The following is a 24,093-nucleotide window of genomic DNA, read 5'->3' on the forward strand; positions in this document are numbered from 1 at the left end:
TGGTCACACACACACACTAGCAAGACTTTTATGGATTTATTGGATGATTGTTTCCTACAGCAGCATGTTCGGGAGGCAACTAGAGGGAGTAATACTCTTGATCTGATTATCAGTAGTGATTCTTCATGCATCAAGAATCTGCAGATAAAGGAACCACTAGGTGGCAGTGATCACAGTGTGCTGAAGTGGGATTTACTCAAAGAGGTAACTACCATCAGGAGTAAAGGGAAGAGTTTTTGCTTTCATAAAGGCGACTATGGAGGTCTGAGATAGTATTTAAATTCTATATGGTGGGCCAACTGATGATGTTACCAACAGCAAATTCTAAATGGGAAGCATTCAAGGAATAAATCTTGGAAGCTACTAGGCTTTTCACACCAACTAAGAAATACTGTTCAAAGTTTAGGCCTATATGGATGTCAAATGAACTAATGAGAATATGGGCATAGAAGAAAAATACATGGGATGCATATAAATTATCAGAAGACACAGAAGCCTATGATAAATTATCAGAAGACACATAAGCTAATCTGTAATCAAGTCACAAATGAGGGTAGGCAAGTGAAAGCAGATGACGAGAAATCTTTAGCAAAGGATGCAAAGAAAAACATCAAATTCTTCTTTACTTATATAAACTCTAAAAGGAAGGGGATGAATCAGATTGGTCCACTTGATATTGATGGTTCGAATGTTGATAGTTCTGCTCAGGTAGCTGACAAACTGAATGAGAATTTTGCATCTACATTCATACATGAGGAATTCTGCAGGGAAATGGAGGCTAGAAGCTTATCAAACTCTTAACAGGGAGCTAAATGATTTTGTAATAACTGAGAGCAAAGTGGAAGAGAAATTGTTGAAGTTAAATATAGAAAGGCCCCTCAGGTGGATATAATTTATACACCATACACTAAAGAGTGTACAGTAAACCCCCGCTATTCGCGGGGGTTACGTTCCTGAGAAATGCCACAAATACCGAAAACGTGAATACTGAGTTATGGCTACCATAGTAATAAAGGGGTTCCGTTCCAAAGTATGAAATATACAAGAAAAACTAGTCTAAAATTTTGTCTATGTATGTATTATATGTACCTTCATAATATGACTATGTACATAGACACACAGTGAAATGCAAGCATATGGCATCGAAATGAAAATAAGAAACAATTTAATATTAAATGTAATATTTATTAGAAATTTCAAACAAATCTTTGAAACCAGCGCCTTTGCTAGCTAAAAATCTTATCCCGCCAGTGCTATCAACATTTTCGCTAAAGTGTTGATAAAGGAGTTTTGCCATTTCACGAATGATGAGTGAACTTAATGGAATTTTATTTTGAGTTCGGTCTTCTATCCACAGATTTAATGCTTTTTCCATTTTTTCTAATTTAACATCACGAGTTACAGAGCAAATTTTTGAAGCAATTAGCGCGTTTTCACGGACACTACAGCAGATATTTTCTTCCGATTTTTTGATTGATCGTACCGTTGACTCATTGATTTTATAATGTTTTGCCACTTTCACCATTAGAAATTTTGTCTAATAACTCAATTTTATTCGCTAATGTCATCACCTTCTTTGATATTTTCACATTTCCCTTGTTATTCGTAGCCATATTTTTGTACGGGTTAGAAAGAACTTGTCCACAATAAAGTCACTTTCTTCCGTTAATACACTCGAAAAAGTCTGTTTTACACTGAAAACAGTAGATTTATCACTTTTGTAAGCACATCAATTTATAAATTGATAAATTTTTTCAATTTATAAGCATATAAATTAGAAGCAAACGATGAAACCTTCCATGACAAGTGCATAACACATACTGAACAAGGATTAGTGAGAAACATCCATGGCACGATTTTGTCACCCCTCTTCCCCCCACCCACTGAGCACTGTTTTGACCGGGAAAGATAATTTTAGCCATGCCCATGTTTTTTTATGGTGGAAAATGTTCACGGTGCTTTAAAATTCACATTTTTTTTTAGGTTTCATTTTATATTAAATCAGCGACCGCGAATACAGATACCGCAAATAGTGGGGGTTTACTGTATATGGGTTCCAGAGAGCAAATGGTGACAAAGTGAACAACTGTTTTAGTGAATTAGGGTTTGTAAACAAGCATTGTGCGTATAAGTTTAAATCATAAATTGTGTTTAAATTAGAAATAAAAATCTACAATTTCTTAATTGTGTTCTTATGTGTACATACCTCAACTGTACATAAAATATGTCAATATGTCATAAGCCACTTTCACAACTTTTGAGAAAAGCCTATGAACTTTGGATGTAAGGTCAGAGATCAAGATAAAGTATGGGCTTCAAAGATTTCCCATAGCTCATGTTCAAGGACATTAACAGGCTGGCTGGCTCAGAGGTAGCAATCAGAAATTGATGCCTCTTGCTGTTCTGGTGATATGGCAGGAACCTCGACACCGCATAAACAATTTGCATGACCAATATTTCTGGTTTTTCTGGGAAATCCAAGCATAAAGTAGAGTATCCCAACATAGCCTCTGCCCTAAGGCCAATTCCTCACAATGATACAATGCCTGGCAGTGCCTAAGCCACCAGAAACTTATGGACTTGACTCTGATTCAGGATCAGAAAAGGAGTCTCCAGAAGATGCATAACACAGAATGAGTACAGATCCAGACTTTTCAACTCTTGATACTCCAAAACTTCATTTAATCACTCAGGCAGAATTTAACAATTTGGTCAGAGATTTGGACCTCTCCAAAAGCAAGGCTTAATTACTAGGATTAGGGCTTCAGGAGTGGAATGATCTTGAAAAGGTTGTGAAGGTTTCTTTTTTTTTATGGAAGAAGCAATCTAACATAACCTATTACTCCATGGATAGTGCTTTGGTTTATTGCATCAATGACCAGGAATTAACAAAAGGCACATCTGGAGCACATCCCCCGAGCAGTTGAGGCTTTTCATTATGGAGTAAAAGTATCTATCTATACATCTATACTACTGGCCCATGCAGTTAACATGAAGGAAATGTACGAAAACTTACAGGTTCTTTTGCAAAAATTCTTGATGCCTATCAAGAATACAAATGGAATATCTGTGTTGACCTAAAAGTGGTAGCTTTGCTGACTGAGTTGCAAGGTAGATACACTAAATACTGCAGCTTTTTATGCAAGTGGGACATCGAAGGAAAGGCTTGTTAGTACAGGGTAAAAAATATGGCCACTGTTCAGAAACTACACCAGGCCAGAAAAATGTAGCACATCCTCCATTAGTGGATAAGTCAAAAATCTATTTGCTTCCATTGCACATCAAGCTAGGTTTGATAAAAATATTTGTGAAAGCAATGGACAAAAAGAGAGAAGGATTTTCCTGTTTGAGGCAAAAGTTTCCTTGAGTCAGTGAGGCCAAGATAAAAGGAGTCCTCAAATCAAACTGCTATTCCAAGATGAGGAATTAGCTAAAAATTAAATGCTACATAAATATGAGCCTGGAAGGCATTTGAAAATGTTTTTCCAGAACTTTTTAGGCAATGGGAAATCACAAAATTAAAGTGAAATTGTGGATGAGCTAATTTTCGCATACACAGCGAGAGAGAGAGAGAGAGAGAGAGCACATTTTTCTTGAAACTTGGGAGCAGTCTCCGATGAAAATGCTGAGAGGTTTCACCAAGATATTTCTCAAATGGAAAAAATATAATTGGGAAAATGGAGTCCAAATGTTGGCAGACTACTGTTTGGAATCTTGTACGGGAGACAACAATGGATGATCATAAAAGGCAAAAAAAAATGACAAAATAAATATTTTGTTATCAGATAAACATTTCTGTAAATAGAATATGGTTAACAGACCGACTGTTCAAAAATTTAGTACTGTATGTAACATTTTCTTAAACTATATTAAATCTTTTTTTTTTATTAGAAACTTAGTTTTTGAATTTAATCCTTTCTCCCTTAAAATCAATGGGTGTTATAGCAATACGGTTGCCATATTTTAATTCAGCAATGTCAGACCTACAAGGATCACCTTGAATTTTAACAGGGAAAGAAAAAAAATGAGGTCCCCCCCCCCCCCGAACCAGTGTTACTGATATTTTTCTTGACAATTTGGTCCAAAGTTAGTTAATTTTCTGTCAAAAAGTTATATAATGTGCAAAAGCATTCAGTACTCGTCTCAACTGTGTTGTTCCAAAATTTCTTTATCATACTTTTAATCTTGTCTTTAACATTTAAAATGGTTTCAAAAATAAACAGTTCATTTATTTTTAAAAAGATATCTGCTAAATATGCTAATCTTTGTAGCCATGTGTTTTCTGTTGTACACCCACCACAAAGGTGAAAAGGATGATTGGTGAAGAAAACTTATGTAAATTTTGAGATATGTCTGATTCAAAATTCACCATCGACATGCATTGCATTATTGTCTTTAATAACACTAACTGGTCATCTGGATTCATGCATGGTATATATTTTCAACTAATTTTTTTTTAATAAAAATGAAGACTTCATAGAATTTTTCACGATGATCCCCAACCTTAAAATTTTTAAGGTTGGAATCATAATTTTTGCAACCCCCCCCACAGATTTGCAAACCACCAAATGACCAGGAACTGCTGGTCTAGACTTAAGTTGTCAGATCTGAGAGTTTGTACTATTCATCTCTCCTTAAGAAGGAGCAATTTGAGCAGAAAAGTTTTATAAATTGGAACAGATGGCACAAACACAAAAACATAAGTTTTAATGAAATTAATAAGGTTGGGGCTTCATTTTTGGCTCCAATAACAATCAATCCATAATGGAGCACTTTCAACTGGTTTCTTTAGCAGTCAGTAGGAATTTGTGCCCATTCAATCCCTTCACAGTGCAGTTACCAATTTGGCTCCATCATGTAGCATTACAATCTATTCCAAAATTGCTCCACTGGATTCAGGTCAGGAAGGGTTAGCCAGATGAAATGTTTTTTACACTGTGGGTAATATGGGAAAAATCATTATCATGCTGAACATGGAGGGCTCAAATCCACAGAGGTGACAGAGTATGGGCACCACATAATTGTTCAAGATCACGTAAGAAAATCAGCACTAATTATTTTAGGCACTAAAACCAACATCTGGGTGACCAGAAGCAGCCTCAGATCATAACTATGCCTTCTGAGAACTTCATTTTGGGTACAATAAACTATACTGTACCCAAATTGAACTGAATTTTCCCATCATCTGATCTGAAAACTGTAGAAGATTTCTATGGAACCTGTTTCAACTGTTACAGGTCCAAGAACAATGGATTAGGCACCATTGTAGACAATGTTGATGTTTATCTATGTGATGTGGAGAGTGTGTGCAGCAGCTCTGCCATGAACTGCAACTCTGTATGGATTCTGGCCACACTTACAGATAAGCCATTTATCATGCAGCTGTAGCAACCACCAGGATGGAAGAGAATCCAGAGACCAACAGAAAACAAGATGTAAAGACAAGGAAACACCAGCCTGGGAAAGCAGGCTGCAGCACAAGACAGAAAAGTGAGAGATAAGCCAACTGACCCAGAATAAGCTGATCAGAAAAGTGAAGACCATCCTCAAGAAAGACAACATCCACAACAAACATGAGACCCATAATCAGTGGATCGAAGAATACCTAGACACCCTCAAACAGAACCTCCTTAGACTCAGTAAGAGACTTTGCCATTATAGGGAGAGTGCCCAGAGGGAAACAGACAACCATATATTTGATGAAAACCAGAGCGCCTTCTACAGGAATATTGCACAACAGGAGGAGGGCAATGGACCCCTGATCAGAAGGCACTCAAGGAGTTCTGGGGTAATCTGTGAGGGTCCGCGTCCTCGAATTCTACCAGGATCTTCTTCCACTCATCTCCTATTCTGGATATCGCAACCTTGTTTGTTTCCACTTCAGCTACTCTGGGTTATAGATTTTGTATTTGGTGTTCCTCCTCCAGTTCTGGTTTGGTTGTGCTTGTATTTTTTGTTCATTAGCATTAGCATTAGTAGAGGAATTTGATGCAAGAAAGCAAGCTTATGCAGCATCATCCAAAAAAAAAAAAAAAAAAAAAAACCACTTCCACTTCACCCCTCTGTTCGTTCAAAATACCTGTCCAGCTGAGCCTTAAACTTATTTAGGCTATCAACTTCCACGACAAGGGATGGAAGTCTGTTCCACCAACCAACCACCCGCTGGCTAAAGGCAAATTTCCGCACGTCTATCCTACATCTGTCTTTCCTCAATTTGAATTTATGCCCTCTCAGGTGATTATTCTGAGCGAGAGGAAGAATCCCATCAGCATTGAGCATGCTCAAACCATTCAAGGCTTTATACACCTCTATCAGATCACCTCGCTGGTGCCTAGTCTCCAGACACTGTAATTTGCAAAACTTAAGCCTTTCTTCGTAAGAGCACCCCTTTGTTCCATTCACTAATCTTGTTGCCCTTCTCTGTACTCGTTCCAGCAGCTCTACATCCTTCTTGAAATGAGGCCTCCAGACCTGTATACAGTATTCTAGGTGTGTCCTGACCATTGCCTTATACAAGGGAATAATCACCTCCTTATCCCTGCTAGAAAAATTCCTATATATCATTGACAACACACCATGAGCTACTCTTGCAGCCCGTCTGCACTGCTCAGAGAACTTCATATCTGCCTGCAAACTACCCCCAGGTCCCTTTCATTCTCTACCACTGTCAGTGTAGTACCACAGAGTTGATACGTTGCTCTGGGGTTGCTGTTTCCCATGTGTAGTACTTTACATTTGTCAATGTTAAACTTCATTTGCCACCTCTCAGCCCATCTGCTCAACCTTTCCAGATCCTGTTGCAGCAGCATAGTGTCAGTAGTGTCCTTGAATACCCTGCCTACCTTTGTATCGTCTGCAAACTTCGACATTAAGCTTGATATACCCTCATCAATATCATTTATGAATACAGAAAACAATAATGGACCCAACACTGAGCCCTGAGGGACTCCACTAATAACATTAGTCCACGACGAGCAGTGTCCATTGATTACCACTCTCTGTCTTCTCCCCTCAGCCACCCCTTTATCCACAGCAGCAATTTGCCTCCAATGCCACACTGCTCCAATTTGTGCAGCAGTCTTCCATGTGCAACAGTATCAAAAGCTTTTCTAAGATCCAAGTATATAATATCAAAGTTATTCCCTGCATCCAGTTCCTTTGTGACTGCATCATAGTATCCAATCAAATTGGTCAGGCAAGACTTCCCCTTAACAAAACCATGCTGTGTCCGAGCTATAACTGAAGTCTTGTCTAAATGATCCTGCAGTGCTTCTTTAACTAGTGCCTCCATTAATTTTCCTGGAACAGAAGTTAAACTCACAGGTCTATAATTACTTGTGTCAGCCTTTGATCCTCCTTTGTGAATTGGGGTGACATTTGCAGTCTGTGGGTACCTCCCCTGAGTCCAAGGAAGCTCTCATAATTATGGCTAAGGGTTTGCTTACTTCCTTTGCTGCCTCCTTTAATATAACTGGATAGATCCCATCCACCCCAGGTGCCTTTTTTATGTTTATCCTCAACAATCTCTCATCCACTTTCCTCTCAGTTATTACAAAATCATCCAGCTCACTGCCAATGTTTACTTTACCTACATCATTCTCCTTCCTGAATAACTCCTCATGCGTGAATGTAGATGCAAAATACTCGTTTAGATTGTTAGCCACCTGAGCAGGATCCTCAACTGTTGAACCATCAATATCCAGTGGACAAATCTGATTCATCCCTTTCCTTCTTGAGTTTAAATATGTAAAGAACTCTTTTCTGTTTTTCTTTGCATCCTTTGCCAAGGATTTTTCGTAGTCTGCCTTTGCCTGCCTAATCTCCTTTGTGACTTGGTTACAGACCAACTTATATCTATCATAGGCTTCCATGTCGCCCATTAATTTGTATGTATCCCATGCAATGTCGATGCAAAATATTCATTTAGTCTGTTAGCTACCTGAGCAGGATCATCAACAGTTGATGTAGCTGGTCGCTCACATCCTCTTGATTTTTTCCAAGATTGCAGGAGCTACCAGGTTCTTCATCATGCTGATCCATTTCTGGTCTGCTATTTGCTGTTCAGTGACCTGAACAGATGGTTGTTAGATTTGTTGGTGCATCAGCAACTTAGGCTATAATGCACTAATTATTGTCTGATATTTTCTTTGTTTTTCTTACAGGTGATAGGGGTTCAGATAAGGTGATATTTATTTATCAATTTTAGGAAAATAAAAATGTCGTCCATGTTCTCTCGATCTCCTAGGACACACTGTAGTGTTAATTGATTGCAATTATGAAAATTAGAGGAAAGAGCTGTTTTCATTCTTTTTGATATTGGGGGCATTCTATGATGATATGCTTTACTGTTAATGGACATAAACAATTACAGCATTGTGAAGGGTCACTGTTTGTTAGTAGATAGCTTAGGTTCTCTCTTGATTTCAAAAAGTTTATTATTTGTTTAATCTTTCCACATGCGTGCCCACAGTTCTTTATATGTCTGTTTGATAAAGGACTTATGATCACTATACGGAGTCCTGAAGTTAGATGGCATTGCATTTGTAGCAATTTTAGCAGCTAAATCTGCCTGCTCGTTTCCTAGGATTCCAACATGTCCAGGGATCCAACAAAATATTACGAGCTGCCCATGTCCATGAAGTGCTAATAACTGTGCCCAAATTTTCTGTATCAGAGGATGACTAGGGAAGGTTTTGATTTGATTTGATTTGGGTTTTATTGGCGCATCAGCAACTGAGGCTATAATGCGCCGACTAGGGAAGGATTTACACTGTAGAGCATTAACAGCACTTAACGAATCCATATATATGATGGATTTAGCATACGAGGCTTCTTTTATATTCTCTAGGGCTAGTAGAATACCATATAATTCTGAGGTATAAGTGCTGCATTCTGATGGGAGCTGTCTGGAGATGGTGGCATTTGGTAGTACTACAGCAGTGTTAACTTTATTACCAGTTTTGGATCCATCTGTGTATAGCTGAATGAAACTACTAAATTCGGTGGAGTGAGCCATATGTATTTGTCTAATGTTGATATTGGAAAAGTTATTCTTTCCCCACTGCTGAAAATGTCTATCAATATGAACCGGAGGCATTTGCCATGGCTGGGTTTCCATGCTAGTGTCCTGAAGAGTGTCAGTAAACTTCAAGCTCCAGCTTGTGATCAAAGCTTGAAGCCTAATGCCAGATGGTTTGTTGAAACGCCGTTTAGTTTGATAGAGATTTCTCCATTTTGGCATGAAGAGGCACTGCCACGTGGGATGATGTGGGAGACTGCTGATTTTGGTTGCATAATTTAGTAGTAGAACTTCTCGCCTAAGGTGTAATGGTAGTTCACAGGCTTTGGTATAGAGGCTTAAGATTGGTTGTGTGCAAAAGGCCCCCAGTGCAACTCTTAGTGCACTAGGATGTACAGGACTGAGCCATTTCAATACACTTGGCCTGGCTGAGTCACATGCAGGAGAATCATAGTCTAACCAGGATCTGATCAGTGAGCGATATAGATGTAACAACACGTAATGATCTGTGCCCTATGATATAGAAGAAATTACTCTGAGAAGATTTAGTTTTCTAAGACAACTTGTACGAATATGTTTTATATGTTCTAGGAAGTTTAATTTTTTATAAAGTATTAAACCAAGAAATCTAATACTAGGCTGGAAAGTAATACAATGAGAATCCAACTTAAGGTCTGGATCAGGATGTAAAGAACGTTTGCGACAGAAGTGTGCAGTCATTTTTGGTTTAGAAAGCCGATATCCATTATTTTTGGCCCAAGAGACTATTTTGTTAATGGTGTCTTGTAGTTGTCTTTCAATAAGTCTCATATTTTGAGAATGACATGGCAAGATTGTCAGCGTACAAGTATGCACCAACTGTGTTAGGTATGCACTTGGTAATAGAATCAATCCTAATGGCAAAGAGTGTGGTGCTCAACACTGATCCTTGGGGAACTCCCTCTTCTTGTACATATGCTTGAGATAATAAAGAGTGGAATCGGACCTGAAAGGATCTGTTGCCTAGAAAGTTCTTAATAAATTTTGGGAGATGACTCCAAATCCAGATTTATGCAAGTCCCAAAGAATCCCATATCGCCAAGTTGTATCAAAGGCTTTTTCGATGTCAACACATATCATGACTAGGTGTTCATTTCTCAGGAATGCGTTTCGGATATTTGTTTCAGCCATGATAATGAAATTAAGCATACATCTTTTTCTCTGGAAACCATACTGACTTGGACTTAGAATGTTTTGAGTCTCTAAAAACAATGTCAGTCTAGCATTAACTATTTTTTCCAATGTTTTTTCCCAGACAACTGGTTAGAGAAATAGGATGGTAATTTTTGGGATCTGTGTGATCTTTCCCTGGTTTCAGGAAGGCTAGCACATAAGAATGGCACCAGCTAGCAGGGTAATACCCCTCTAAGAAAATTCTGTTATACAGTTGTAAGAGGACAGTTAACAATTCCACACTTAAAATTTAATAAATTCCATCAGGACCAGGAGCACTGTTTTTCACTCGTGCAAGTGCATTATGCAATTCAATCATGGACAGAGGCAGATTATAAGAATGTAGGATGGCAGTATTAAAATTTAGTTTGTATTTTTCTGTGTGGGATTTTAACAATTGAAATGCTGGTTCATATGTGGCAACAGCTGAAAGAGTTTCAAACGAAGTACCTAAGGCACAGGCAATTTCTATAGGTTCAGAAATTTCCTTCCCTTTTACAAGTAGAATAGGAGAAGTTGTCTGTGAGTATTTACCATTAATTCTTTTGATTTTTTTCCAGATTGCAGAAGTATCTGTGGATCTGTTTATGGTGGAAGCATAATGTGCCCATGCTTCTTTTTTTACTCTCTCATCTTATATGATGAGCTTTAGCTCTGGATCTCTTAAACTGTAGGAGGGTGACTGTGGTTGGATGTTTCTGAAAAGGATTCCAATATTTGTTCCTTTCTTTTTTAGCACTGTTGCATGCTTCATTCCACCACATTTTTGGATGAAGCCGGATTTTGGATGATGATTTCGGTATAGCAGTCTCGAATGCTTTCATTATTTTATCTGTAATGTAGCTTACTGCAGAATCAATTGTGTGGGTTGCTATGAAGACAGTATCTAACTGAGCTATTTCTTGGTATTTAGTCCGGTTAGCCTTATCAAATTTCCAGGTTGTCCTAATGTTACTCCGAGGAGTAGAACTTATACAGAAAGTACAGACAATAGGAAAGTGATCGCTACCACAAGGGTTATTAGTAACGGTCCAGTCTATGAGAGGAAATATCACTGGAGAACATACTGAAAGATCAATAGCAGGGCTTGAGCCAGATGCACACATGAGTGAGCACCAGTGTTTAAAATAGTCAGGTTATGTTTATTTAAATTTTTTTCAATTATCTGTCCTCTGGAGTCAAGATGTTGAGAATCCCATAGCGGGCGATGGCCATTCCAGTCATCCATAATACAAAAGGGAACAGGTATTTGCATTACTAAATCATCTAAATCAGCAAGGGTGTATGTATGATTTGGTGATAGATACAATGAGACTAATGTTATTGTGATTCCAAAGGTGACATGGACTGCAATTGCCTCTAATGATGTTTGCAGGGGGATAGGTCTAGAGCAACGGTTCCCAACCTTTTTTTGCTTGTGGACCCCCTGAGTCCTAACTTTATGTATGTGGACCCCCCATATACGCATATGCAATATTCCTAAATGACATATTTAGTAAAAGCTAATAATTAAACAATTCCAATATAATATAAAAAATGTAAATTACAAATTTTAAAAATTTTCATTGATAAAACTGAAACATTTTTACTTGTAATGACAGAATTAGTAAAAAAAAAAATTTTAAAAATACTATTTCAAACAACATATATAAATTTATTCCTAAAGCTATTAAATAGAATTCCATTAAATAGACCCTACTAATGAGATCCTTGTGGCTGATGTTTTGATATTAGCATTTTAATATCTGGCTGCAATTTTGTGAGAGTCAGACGAAGATCACCTCTTTTTACTATATCAAGTCGATTATGATTTTTTGTTAACAACTGTGTTACACGACTAAAGCCAGATTCCACAAGATAAGATGATGGGAAAACAATGACATACGTTTTAGCTTTCTCCCATAAAAGCGGATATTTACATGCAATGTCACTATTCTTCCATACATCATGCTATCTTTTTTTGAATAGACTTCGGACTGTCTCATCAGACCGACTGCAATTCAACAAGTTCCTCTTGTAAATCAATTTCAACCTCAGCAACATTTACCTCAAATGGAATCAGCACCCAATCTGGGCTGTTCAGTTCTAGTAGGTCCTTGAATTGAACTTGCATGTCTTCATAAATTTTTTTTAAATGATCAACATACACAACACAATCATCATCTTTTAAATCACTGCTAACTGAAGCAAGGTTTGGAAACTGGTCAAACAAGAAAACTGGAAACTGGTTGTCAAGGACACTACTGACACTATGCTACTGCAACAGGATCTGGAAAGGTTGAGCAGATGGGCTAAGAGGTGGCAAATGAAGTTTAACATTGACAAATGTAAAGTACTACATATGGGAAACAGCAACCCCAGAGCAACGTATCAACTCTGTGGTACTATACTGACAGTGGTAGAGAATGAAAGGGACATGGGGGTGGTTGTGCAGGCAGATATGAAGTTTTCTGAGCAGTGCAGACGGGCTGCAAGAGTAGCTCATGGTGTATTGTCAATGATATATAGGAATTTTTCTAGCAGGGATAAGGAGGTGATTATTCCCTTGTATAAGGCAATGGTCAGGCCACACCTAGAGTACTGTATACAGGTCTGGAGGCCTCATTTCAAGAAGGATGTAGAGATGCTGGAACAAGTACAGAGAAGGGCAACAAGATTGGTGAATGGAGCAAAGGGGTGCTCTTACGAAGAAAGGCTTAAGTTTTGCAAATTACAGTGTCTGGAGACTAGGCACCGGCGAGGTGATCTGATAGAGGTGTATAAAGCCTTGAATGGTTTGAGCATGCTCAATGCTGATGGGATTCTTCCTCTTGCTCAGAATAATCACCTGAGAGGGCATAAATTCAAATTGAGGAAAGACAGATGTAGGATAGACGTGAGAAAATTTGCCTTTAGCCAGCGGGTGGTTGGTTGGTGGAACAGACTTCCATCCCTTGTCGTGGAGGTTGATAGCCTGAATAAGTTTAAGGCTCAGCTGGACAGGTATTTCGAACGAACAGAGGGATGAAGTGGAAGTGGTTATTTTTTATTTATTTATTTATTTTTTTTTTTTTGGCTGATGCTGCATAAGCTTGCTTTCTTGCATCAAATGCCTCTACTAATGCTAATGCTAAAATGCTAAACGCACGGTGTGAGATATTAAGACTGTACAATTTGAGATTTCCTAGGAATGCACTAATGGCTTCTTTGCTAGATATTAAATCACAATTATGTCCTTGCTGCAGCTTATTAAGAGAATTCAGTTTTTCAAACACATCTGAGAGGTAAAATATGTCTGTTTTCATGGCAACCAACTGTTTTCCAATCTCCTTTTTGTTTAGAAATGATACAATACTGTCCCAAAGGACGACGAAGACAATTGCCTTTAGACAACCATCGCATCTCTGTATGCAGTACAAGACGGTCAAATCCTTCTTCATTTTCATCACAAAATTTGCGAAAGAGACGATCTTGAAGAGCATTAGCCTAAATGAGGTTGACAGCTTTTATTACAAGAGTTAAGGCTTCATGAAGACGTCCACTCAATCTCTTCGCCACCAGATGTTGGCGGTGAATCACGCAATGTATGCAAAATACTTTTGGCAATGCATTTTTTAAATGAGTGATAAAACCCTCTGTACTTACCGACCATGGAAGGAGCGCCATCAGTAGCACAAGCCATTAAATTTTCGAGTGGAATATTTTTTCTCTAAAATAAGACTGGACTTCCTTAAATATTGTTTTATCTTTAGTATCTGTTTTGAGGAATCTTGCAAAAAGCATTTCCTCTCTGAGTTGATTATCATCCATACATCTTACATATGCCAATAAAAGTGCTTCATTGCCCATCAAAGTTGATTCATCGAGTTGCATTGCAAACTGTTTCACTCATAATTGAGCAATAAGTTGATTTTCTACATGTTTGTTTGTTTGTTATTTGGTTTTTAGGAGCATTAGCAACTAAGGCCATATTGCTCCGGGATATGCGGTGGTCATTCCCTGACCTTTCCGCATTCTCCGTATTCTCCGTATTTGGTGGTGACGGGCTCGAACCCCGGTCTAATCAAGAAGCGTGTGCTATGCACTGCTGCTCCCTCCCACCTGGCTACGGAGGCGCGATTTTCTACATCTTCAGACATTTCACCAATGCGTCTGGATATTGTGTTATTGCACAAAGGAAGGTTATCGGTAATTTCACGTGCATTTTTGTTTAACATTGTTGAAATTACAACTGATATCGAAGGCAAGATGACAGTTTCACCAATGCTATGTGGCTTTCCAGATTTTGCTATTATTTTGCTGATTTCATATGATGCTAATAAACCGCTATCTTTATTGCTTGTTTGTTTACTAAAAATCTGATCCAATTTGTTTCTTCCTTGAAAATTGTCTCATAGTGTTCGGAAATACTCCACTGATTTATTTTTCTTTTCGCTGTGCCTTGTCTCCAAATGGTGACGAAGCTTACTTGGCTTCACGCTATCATTAGACAGCACAATCATACATATAAGACACAATGGTTTTGTGATATTCTCCGGTGGTTCAATAAAACCATATGACAGATATTCAGTCAAATATTGTCTTGTTTTCTTCTTTGCATGAGCCATGGGTAATCTGAAAACAATAATAATATTATTAACCTCAAATATTTAATGTTGGAAATGCTTGTAGGTACTAATGGAAATATAGTTCACTAGAACAATAACGTTCAATAACACAAACAATAGATTTCACCACAACGATGCCGATTAGTCACTATAGAATGAAATGACTGCCTCTGACTGACTGACTCTTTCTAGATTAGTCGGTGCTTAAATAATGTTTTCTTCTTCAAGAATTTTCTATGGAAAGAAATTTTTTTTTGCGTCAACTAAAGAAGGTTCCAAAAAATACGAGTATCTTCTAACTGCGAATTTCTGGACTTTTCTATGACATTAGTTTATTTTATTATTATTATTATTTTTATTTATTTTTATTTAACAAATTATTTTATTTATAATATTTTATCATGAATCCCTTAGCTCATATTATGGACCCCCGAAATACAATTTTTTTCTTGTGGATCCCCTCAAAGCTTCTATGGATCCCTGGGGGTCCATGTGGACCCCAGTTGAGAAATGCTGGTCTAGAGGGTACCAAAGAGTTCACTATGAGTGCTACTCCACCACGAGCTAAATTAAATGAGTTTCTATCTTTTCTGTACATATCGTAATGCTTAATTGTTATAGATATTGGATTTGTGAGATTTGTTTCTTGATGCATACTGAAACAGGCTTATATTCAGATAGGACATCGTAAAAGTCATCAAAGTTAGCACGGAGCCCACGACAATTCCACTGAATAACTGTATCCATTGTTTGGTTTAAACTAGTGTCTGCTAACTTCCGTGAGGTAGTTGTCTTACGCCTGTCTATTTTTCCTTTTTCCTTCTTTGAGAAGACTGGTCTGCTTGTGTCAATGTCACTTTCTGGATGATTTCAAGAAATGTGTCATCTTCATCTGCTTTTTCATCAATGTCCACGTATCACATCTGAATGTGTGTGTGTGTGTGTGTGTGTATCAGTTCTTTCAGAGCACTTGGTTTGCACTTTTGGTTGCTGATTGGGATTCTTATCCGGAGGCACTGTTACCAGTGTATTTATTTCTTGAGTTGCATATTTGGAGGGAGATTGTTCCTTTAATGAAGAAAGTAATGATTTCGCCCAACCAGATATAGAGATATTTGGAGGGACAGAGCAGTCAGTCTGAGTTGATATTAAGCATAGCTGTTGAGTAACTGAGGCATACATAGATGATTTAGTAGGAATTGCAAAGTGTTTCTTTGCCTCCTGATATGACACCTTGTTCTCTATCTTATATTTCTGAATGTTCTTCTCTGTATTCTATTGGATACAGTCCTTAAAGAAGGCAGAATGATTACCATGGCAATTAGGACAGTTTTGGGTTTCATTATTACAGTCAGTATGTGTGTGTTCTTTTGAACCACAAGAAGCACAAGTGACAACACCACTGCACACAGTTTGCGGATGACCAAATTTTTGGCACTTAAAGCACCGGACTGGGTTGGGAATGTACGGTCGAACTTGGCATCTGAGGTATCCAGCTTTTATAGTTGTGTGGAGATTTGGTGACTTAAATGTCAATATGACTGTTCGAGTAGGGATATGCTCTTCATTGTTTTTGATGACAATTCTTTCTGAGTGACTACATTTTGGTTGCTTAATTCACAGACAAGTTCATCCTCTGATACATTTAGGAGATCCCATTCTGATATAAAACTCCAGATCTTAGTTGCTGAACCATTTTTGGAGGGCCAGCCACATTTTCCAGGCATTTCTAAATCAAAAAATGGGCAGAGCTTACTCAATGGTTGGTCTGTGGAGGAATGTAATATTAAAAAGAGTGGACCATAAAAATCTGTCCCTTCTTTTTTTTGTCTCTTGGCATGGGATGTATTCAAATTATCATGGTCAACATGTCTATTTGAATCTGGATCAAGAGATCGGTAGTTGGACTATTTTGTGTTGTCCGTAGTTGCTCCTTTTAGCCCCAGGAGTGGATTTCTTCTCCCAGGTTTCCAGCCCCACCACATGGAGGCAGGAGCGGTGCCACCAGTGACTAAGCGATAAGGTTGCCTTATATACAAGAAGAAAGGTGGCTTTCCTTTCTGTTGAGTAAGCTGACTTCTTTACTTTAGAAGAGCAAAATTATATAACTTCGTAAATTAGAAAATAACACTCAACTACAATCAATCACTCTTTTAAGAAAATCGCTTTCAAATCGGTCAAGAATTGCTGTAGTCATTTGCTTGGAACTCGGGGCCTGAACAGTTGGGAATAGTTCTAACCACTTGGTGCATAGTTCTGTCCTGTACATTGTCATGTCAGTCTCTAGCTTCATTACTTCTTAGTAACACAGTAATGAAACTAGAGACCAACATGAATGATGAATGAATACATTCCTCAATGCTTGCATGATGAATGTATTCATTTCGAGGCTTCACTTCATGCATTGGTTGGGTTCGATTGTCTTGCCCTTCCCAAGTGGTAGCCATACAGGTGAAAGTGCCCTATCTCTGCTGACTTCCTCAAGAGACCGTCTCTGACTTTTTGAACTGACCCCTTTGCCTAAGGATTGAAAGTGAGTGACTTTATCCTGGGTCTTACATCACTGAACATACTCCACACAAAACATTGAACATACTGCACACTTGGTGCAGTATGTTCAATATTTCTACTTCTCATCTTCATCTAGTTATGAAAGTTATCTCTCTATACATTAAAAATTTTTCCTCCTAGTGATAATTATTCGAGCCAATGGGAGAAGAGGGCAGGGCAATTATGTCACTACAAATATGCAGGAAAATAACTACATAAGCCATTTCCTGATTAGATTTTGATCAGCGTGTTGTAATTTTGGTATAATGTAATTATTATACAAATAATAACAAAACTATACAAATATTTGCAAAAAACTAAACTATTTACAATTATACCTCTACTATATGAGGAACATTAAATGGAAGGTTTGTTTGTTTGTTTGTTTGTTATTTGGTTTTTAGGAGCATTAGCAAGTAAGGCCATATTGCTCCGGGAATATGTGGTGGTCATTCCCTGACCTTTCCGCATCTTCCGTATTTGGTGGTGACGGGCTCAAACCCCGGTCTAATCAAGAAGCGTGTGCTACGCACTGCTGCTCCTTCCCACCTGGCTACGGAGGCTCCCTTAAACGGAAGGAACACAAATACTGGGCAGAAGCTGTTCGCCACATTGAAAGACAACTGCCTCCATAATGTTCACCAACCTCGTGCACGTGATTCATTGTCTAATACATGACCATGCTCAGCATCATTTGATGTTCTATTGTAATGTTTTTGTGTATTAAAGTCAGCTAATGATGAGACATGATATAGTTTGTATATTTGTAAATAGTTTAGTATTTTGTAAATATTTTAAATATTTTAGTCTTGCTCTTTCGAATGCAACAATATTTCTTGTGCATTATGGAACCCCAAGTAAAAGTACTTTTCTGAAGTGACCTATGTAAACTCAGGTAAATAATTATATACTGATATTTATTCGACCTTGAGAATGCTGCATAGTGGGGTAGCCAATGGGAGAAGAGGGATGCGGGTCACACGGTAAAAGTACGGGGGAAAATTACATCACTACAAATGCACAGGTAAATAATTACATACGTCATTTCCTGATTAGGTACTGATCAGAGCATTTAGATGGGTGTGTTTTTTACATAGAAAAGATTTGCCTTACTTCGTCATACCTCTACATTTTATGTAGAAAAGCGTGAGAAGGTATTGGCAAGCAAAGCGAGCAAGAGGCGAAGCAATAATTATTAAAAATAATTATTATTATTTTTTTGTTACACATGGCCAAGTTAGTCAGTCTTGGGTAAGACCTTTTTCCTCCTGGAAACTAGTTCTTCATCCAGCATAAAAGACAAACAGACCAGAGAATACATAGTTTTATAGACACTTCTGTCATTACAAAAATATTAGCAACAACAAATAACAGTATATTTGAAATGCATAAGTGTAGTCATTCTCATTAATTTTATTTACAAAAATTGTCATTATGTGAACTGTGAATTTCTAAATCAAATTTGTGGTGTCAGAAATCTTAAGATTTAATGCTATATCAAATGCAAATTGAGAGGGTGTGTTTGTGTATATATATATCTGCATGCTTCTTTTTATTGGAAATCAAGGAATTACACAAAAACTATACATACATAACAAATGTTGGAAACATTACAAAAGTATAAGTCAAATACAAACCTGACAACCCACTGAGTTTTCTCCTGTTATTTTTTTTACTGCTGCAACATGTCCTTTAGCTAGATCCATTATGTGAATATAATCGCGTACACCTTATGTAAATAAAGAAATTGAATGCAAGAATAAGACTATTGGAATTCCTCTTAAAATGTTTTTTTTTTTTTTTTTTTTTTTTTTATAATAAGTAAGAAACAGAATAGGTTAAGCAAAAAAAAAAAACAAAAAAAACATTAAATCACAATTTAGCAATTCTTATAAATGTAAATTTATTTTCAAATTAATTAAATATTTAACACCTACTTTAACTCCATCCATGGCAATTATGTCAATCAAATCTATTCATTCTTCAAAGAATTTTTTGAGGTACATCATTATCTGATTTTCAATTATACACATTGGTTATAATTAAAAAGTGCCAAAAAGTGATAATTGGTTGCATTTAGTGCCACACACAGCCATGCAGCACAACTTATTTATCAAGTTACAGTATGAAATGAGAAAATTAGAGGTTGTGTAGGCTGAGTGGAATATGACAGCCATTTGAACTGCTGGAAGTGCATTACAGCATGGTCGACTGTTGCAAAAGCATATCATTGGGAATGTTAGGAATAAGATCTGTCCTGGGGATATCACATAACCAGAAGATTTAAGGCCCAGAGAGCAAGATGGCTAAGCATTGGCAAAGTGCCAGGAATATGTAGCTATTGTCGAATGTGGGTACAAAAAAACTATTTTACTAGCCAAGAAATGTTTACTGAAGTTCCATTCTGCATAAAAAGAACTGAGTCCAAACATTCAATCTCTTTAAGGCCAGAACTAATACAGGGTCAAAGAAGATCATAATATGTTTAAGAAACATGGGAAAAAATTGAAGAATGCATGGGGGACAAAATTGAAGAAAAAAAAAAAACTAGATAGTTAATAATATTTCCATTAGCATGTTAGATAAAACAGCAGGAGTAAGACTTTTCTACACTTGATCATCACCCATGATTCAGATAACCTCATAGGACTGACAGGAGCAGCACTCTTAGCAGAAAGGATCATACAAGTCTAAGCTAGATGAGGAAGAAAGGTCAAGGTTGCAACATGTCAAAAACTAAGGGAATCACATTAGTTTTAATTTCAGAAAAGGAGACTATGACTGTCCAAGATGCTACATGGTCTCTATTACACAGGAATGTAAATGCAGGAAACCTAATGAACATCTTTGAAGAAGTAGAAACAGAAGGCACGTGTGGCTGCATGTATACCATTAACAAAATATAGTACAAGGATGATACCAAAGTGGTTGAGTATAAAGATGACCAGTTTAATAGAGCACAGAAAGATGACAAGACTGAGTTACAGGGTAATGAAAAGTAACAAAGCTTACAAAAGATATGTTTTTGTATAACAGTGAATAGAAAAAGTTAGATTGGCGAAGACTATTTATGAGAAATCACAGAGAAAATCATAGCGCAAAAGGAATTTTTCATGTATGTGAATACAAATAAGAAAAGAACAAAGTTCCATTAACAAATTAATAGATTTAACTATTATGTAATAGATATGAGAAAGTCAGAGATAACCCAGCTGATGCTGCTGATGAGCTGAACAGGTACTTCGCATTGATATTTTGAAGATGAAAGATCCTTTGGGGAGAAAAGAAATCATGTGAGTTAAGCCCAGCAGTAGGTAATTAGTAATACTGAAATTACAGTGATTGTTTATTAAAAAATCTTTCAAACTTAAGTTTGAAATAAACTTAATAAACAATCTTCTGCCATCAATGTGGGGTTGATGGCATACACCTAGAAACTGTAAGAGGCAGTGAGGAATGCATTGGACATAAAGATTAATTACAAGGCATCCTTTTTCCTTTTACATGGTTTTGTAAAGAGAAAATCCTGTTTAACTAATCTAATTAACTACTTTGAGGGTTACATAGAAATGGGATGTTGGAAATAATTCTGACATTATTTATTTGGATTTTAGCAAAATATTTGACTATTCAGCACGAGAGGTTACTGTATAAGCTAGAACATGTTCTTATCAGGGGTAAGGTTCTTACATGGATTGTGGGATGGCTGCAGGAAAGGAGGCAGAGGTTTGTGACTAATGGTTACTCTTCTGGGTAGAGTAACCGTTAGTTTAGAGTTGGGATCACTCAAGGACCACTGCTGGGAGCACTGTTGTTTTTAATTTTCTTAAATTACACTGATGAAGAGAGAAAAGGGAGAAGTGTCAAAATTTTTGTATGATATTAAGATCAGAGTGGCCAGTGACTAGTGACAAGCAGCATTCTTTCTGAATAACTTAGATAGGCCTCGGGGGGGGGATCAGAAAAGTGGAAGCTTATACATTAGGAGGAGATGAGTTAAAGACAGAGGAGGGGAGAGATTTGGCAGTTATTATCTAGGCTGATATGAAATCCTCCATGCAGTATGGACAGGTGGAAAGGAGGGCACATGCCCTGTCAATGATTTGTGGGAACTTTTTTTTTTGAGATAGTGAGGTCCACTGTATAAGGCAATGATGAGACTGCATTTGGAGGTATGTACAAGTGTGGAGACCACACCTAAAGAAAACATCAAGTTTCTTGAAAAGGTCTAAAGGTGGGCAGTGGTCAATGTACTTGATGAAATCAACAAACGGTGTCCATATGAGGAAAGACTTCGAATATCTGGTACTACAGAACTTGTTAAGTAGGCACCTAAAATAAATCAAGATGAAATTTTCATGGTTATAAATGATGCCAGAACTATGAAACAAATTCAAATCATGAAGAAAAATGGTATAGAGACTGGATTTAATAATTTAAATTGGTATTGATTGAATATTGTAGGAAGTTTTTCTTTAGTCAATTATGTGTAAGTCACTGGAATAAGTTACCCCCACAGGTAGTTGAAGCCAACAGTTTGGGCAAATTCAAAGGTCATTTGGACCAGCACCTATGTCAGGAGGGAACAAAATAAGGGTGTTATATGTATTTTTTTTATTTTGATAGCATAGCAAAAGCTGTGTTTTCTTGCAAACAAAATGTTCACCTGTAATATTTTTAGGATCATATACTCAAACTTCCTCAAATAAGATTAGTCCAATTTGGATGCATGATGGGAAACAACACCAAACAGTATTGAATGGGTATTTGAGAGCAATTTCAGCAATAAAACAGAGAAGCAACATTCCACATATTCAAAAATTATGGATATTCACACTTCTGCTTAGCTGGAAATAAGTCTTATCAGCTCATAGGATATCCCAAAGCAACATGATGGGTGTTATATTTTATATAGCACCATCAGGCTACAGCAACAGCAATTCTGTCAATAACAGCTGCCAATAGGTGGCTAGGATGGATGTCATTTTGGGTGGTATCCTATCTGGAGCTACAGACAAATTGCCTCATTGTTTTGTACAGCCAATTTTGGGTTGGTTGATTGATTGATTGATTGATTTTGATTTTTGTGGCGCAAAAACAGCAGGGTTATAGTGCGCCAGGAAAATGTTAAAATATAAAAAGGTAAGACTGGTAACTTATAAAAATGTTACTTCGCCTAAAGGTACATACAATCATAAATAAATAAAATCAGTACAATGATAAAAGCAAATTTTATATTTCATATGAGTGTATACATATTGATCAACTTTAAAAATTTAAAAACTGCTGACACATTGTCGTTGTCATTTAAAATCTGATTGAGTGTATACGGCTCAGTCAGATGGGTAAAAGCAGTAAAACGAGCATTTATAAAACTGGAACAATCACATGAAATGTGTTGGACGGTTAAAATGGTGTCGCATTGCTCACGCATAGGAGGGTCATCAGCCCTCAGCAAAAAGGAGTGTGTTAAATGACAGTGTCCTATGCGAAGCCGAGCAAGAACAACTTCCTCCTTGCGATCCCTGCGTAAGCTAGACCGCCAAGGATGGATCACAGGCTTAATTCGACACAGCTTGTTCGTAGTAATCAGGCAATGCCACGAATCTTGCCACTGAGAATGCAGGTTACTACGGATCACTTGCCTGTAGTCTGTATAGGGGACTAACAGGTCAAGATTATCCGTCAGGGCTGCCGATTTGGCTGCAGTGTCAGCCAAATCATTTCCTCTAATCCCGATGTGACTGGGGATCCAGCAGAAGTGGATATCGAATCCACTTACATAGAGGCTGCATATTATCTGCTGAATTCGGGACAGGGTCGGATGATTAGTGCGTGACACCGCTGATAAAGCCTGTAGTGCACTCATTGAATCGGCATATATAATACACCGTTGGTATCGGTGTTTTCTTATGTGATCTAGAGCTAACTCTATCGCATGCAGCTCTGCAGTGTAAATGCTGCAGTTAACGGGTATCTGCTCTGATATGGTTTTATCTGGAAAAACAGCAGCAGATCCTACATACGATTCTGACTTCGAGCCGTCTGTGTAAACTGGCAAGAAGTCAGAATGTTCTGCACGGTGTTGTGAATAGAGCTGAAGGTAGACAGAAGCTGGAGTATTAGACTTTGTCGCAAGTTTGAGCGAGAAGTCACATGCTGGTGTTTGTGCATGCCAGGGTGGAAGGTGCTCCTTTGGTGATTGAGCAACCTTGTCTACCGAGATGTTAAGCTTATTGAGTAGCTCTTGAACACGAATGCCGAATGGCCAATTGCCAGATTTTCCCATCGTGGCTCGAAAACGGATGTCCACGTGGGATGGTGTGGTAGGGACTTCAGCTTGAAGGCATATTGCAGAGACAACTGCATTCGCCGAAGCGACAAAGATGGTTCATTTGCTTAGGCATACAGACTTTGGACAGGCGAAGTTCTAAAAGCACCAGTAGCAATACGGATGGCTTGATGATGGACGGGGTCAACAAGCCAACAAACAGTGCTATTTCTGGCAGATGAATACACCTGAGACCCATAATCCAATTTTGAGCGTATTAGCGCCCGGTATAAGCGGAGTAGAGTGCATCGGTCTGCACCCCAAGAGGTAGAAGAAAGAGAGCGGAGAATGTTAAGCCCTCTCGTGCACTTTGTGCGTAGGTGACGAATATGTTGGACAAATGTAAGCTTTTTGTCAAAAATGAGTCCCAGGAATTTCGTCTCTGATAAGACTGG

The 24,093-nt window shown here is 37.8% G+C and overlaps 1 protein-coding gene across 3 annotated transcripts in view; it reads right to left on the reverse strand.

The window, feature by feature from the left end:
- Gale (UDP-galactose 4'-epimerase) overlaps positions 1–24,093 on the reverse strand; it is a 292,156-nt gene that overhangs the window by 13,425 nt on the left and 254,638 nt on the right. For all 3 annotated transcript variants that reach the window (XM_090373357.1, XM_090373355.1, XM_090373356.1), the window contains one exon: positions 19,005–19,096. In XM_090373357.1, coding sequence (XP_090229483.1) covers positions 19,005–19,096 — 92 coding nt within the window. The remainder of the gene's footprint in view (positions 1–19,004; positions 19,097–24,093) is intronic.

Source organism: Mastigoproctus giganteus, chromosome 5, assembly GCF_048544385.1.
Source record: "Mastigoproctus giganteus isolate SK-2022 chromosome 5, ASM4854438v1, whole genome shotgun sequence".
In the NCBI taxonomy this organism is placed as follows: Eukaryota; Metazoa; Arthropoda; class Arachnida; order Uropygi; family Thelyphonidae; genus Mastigoproctus; species Mastigoproctus giganteus.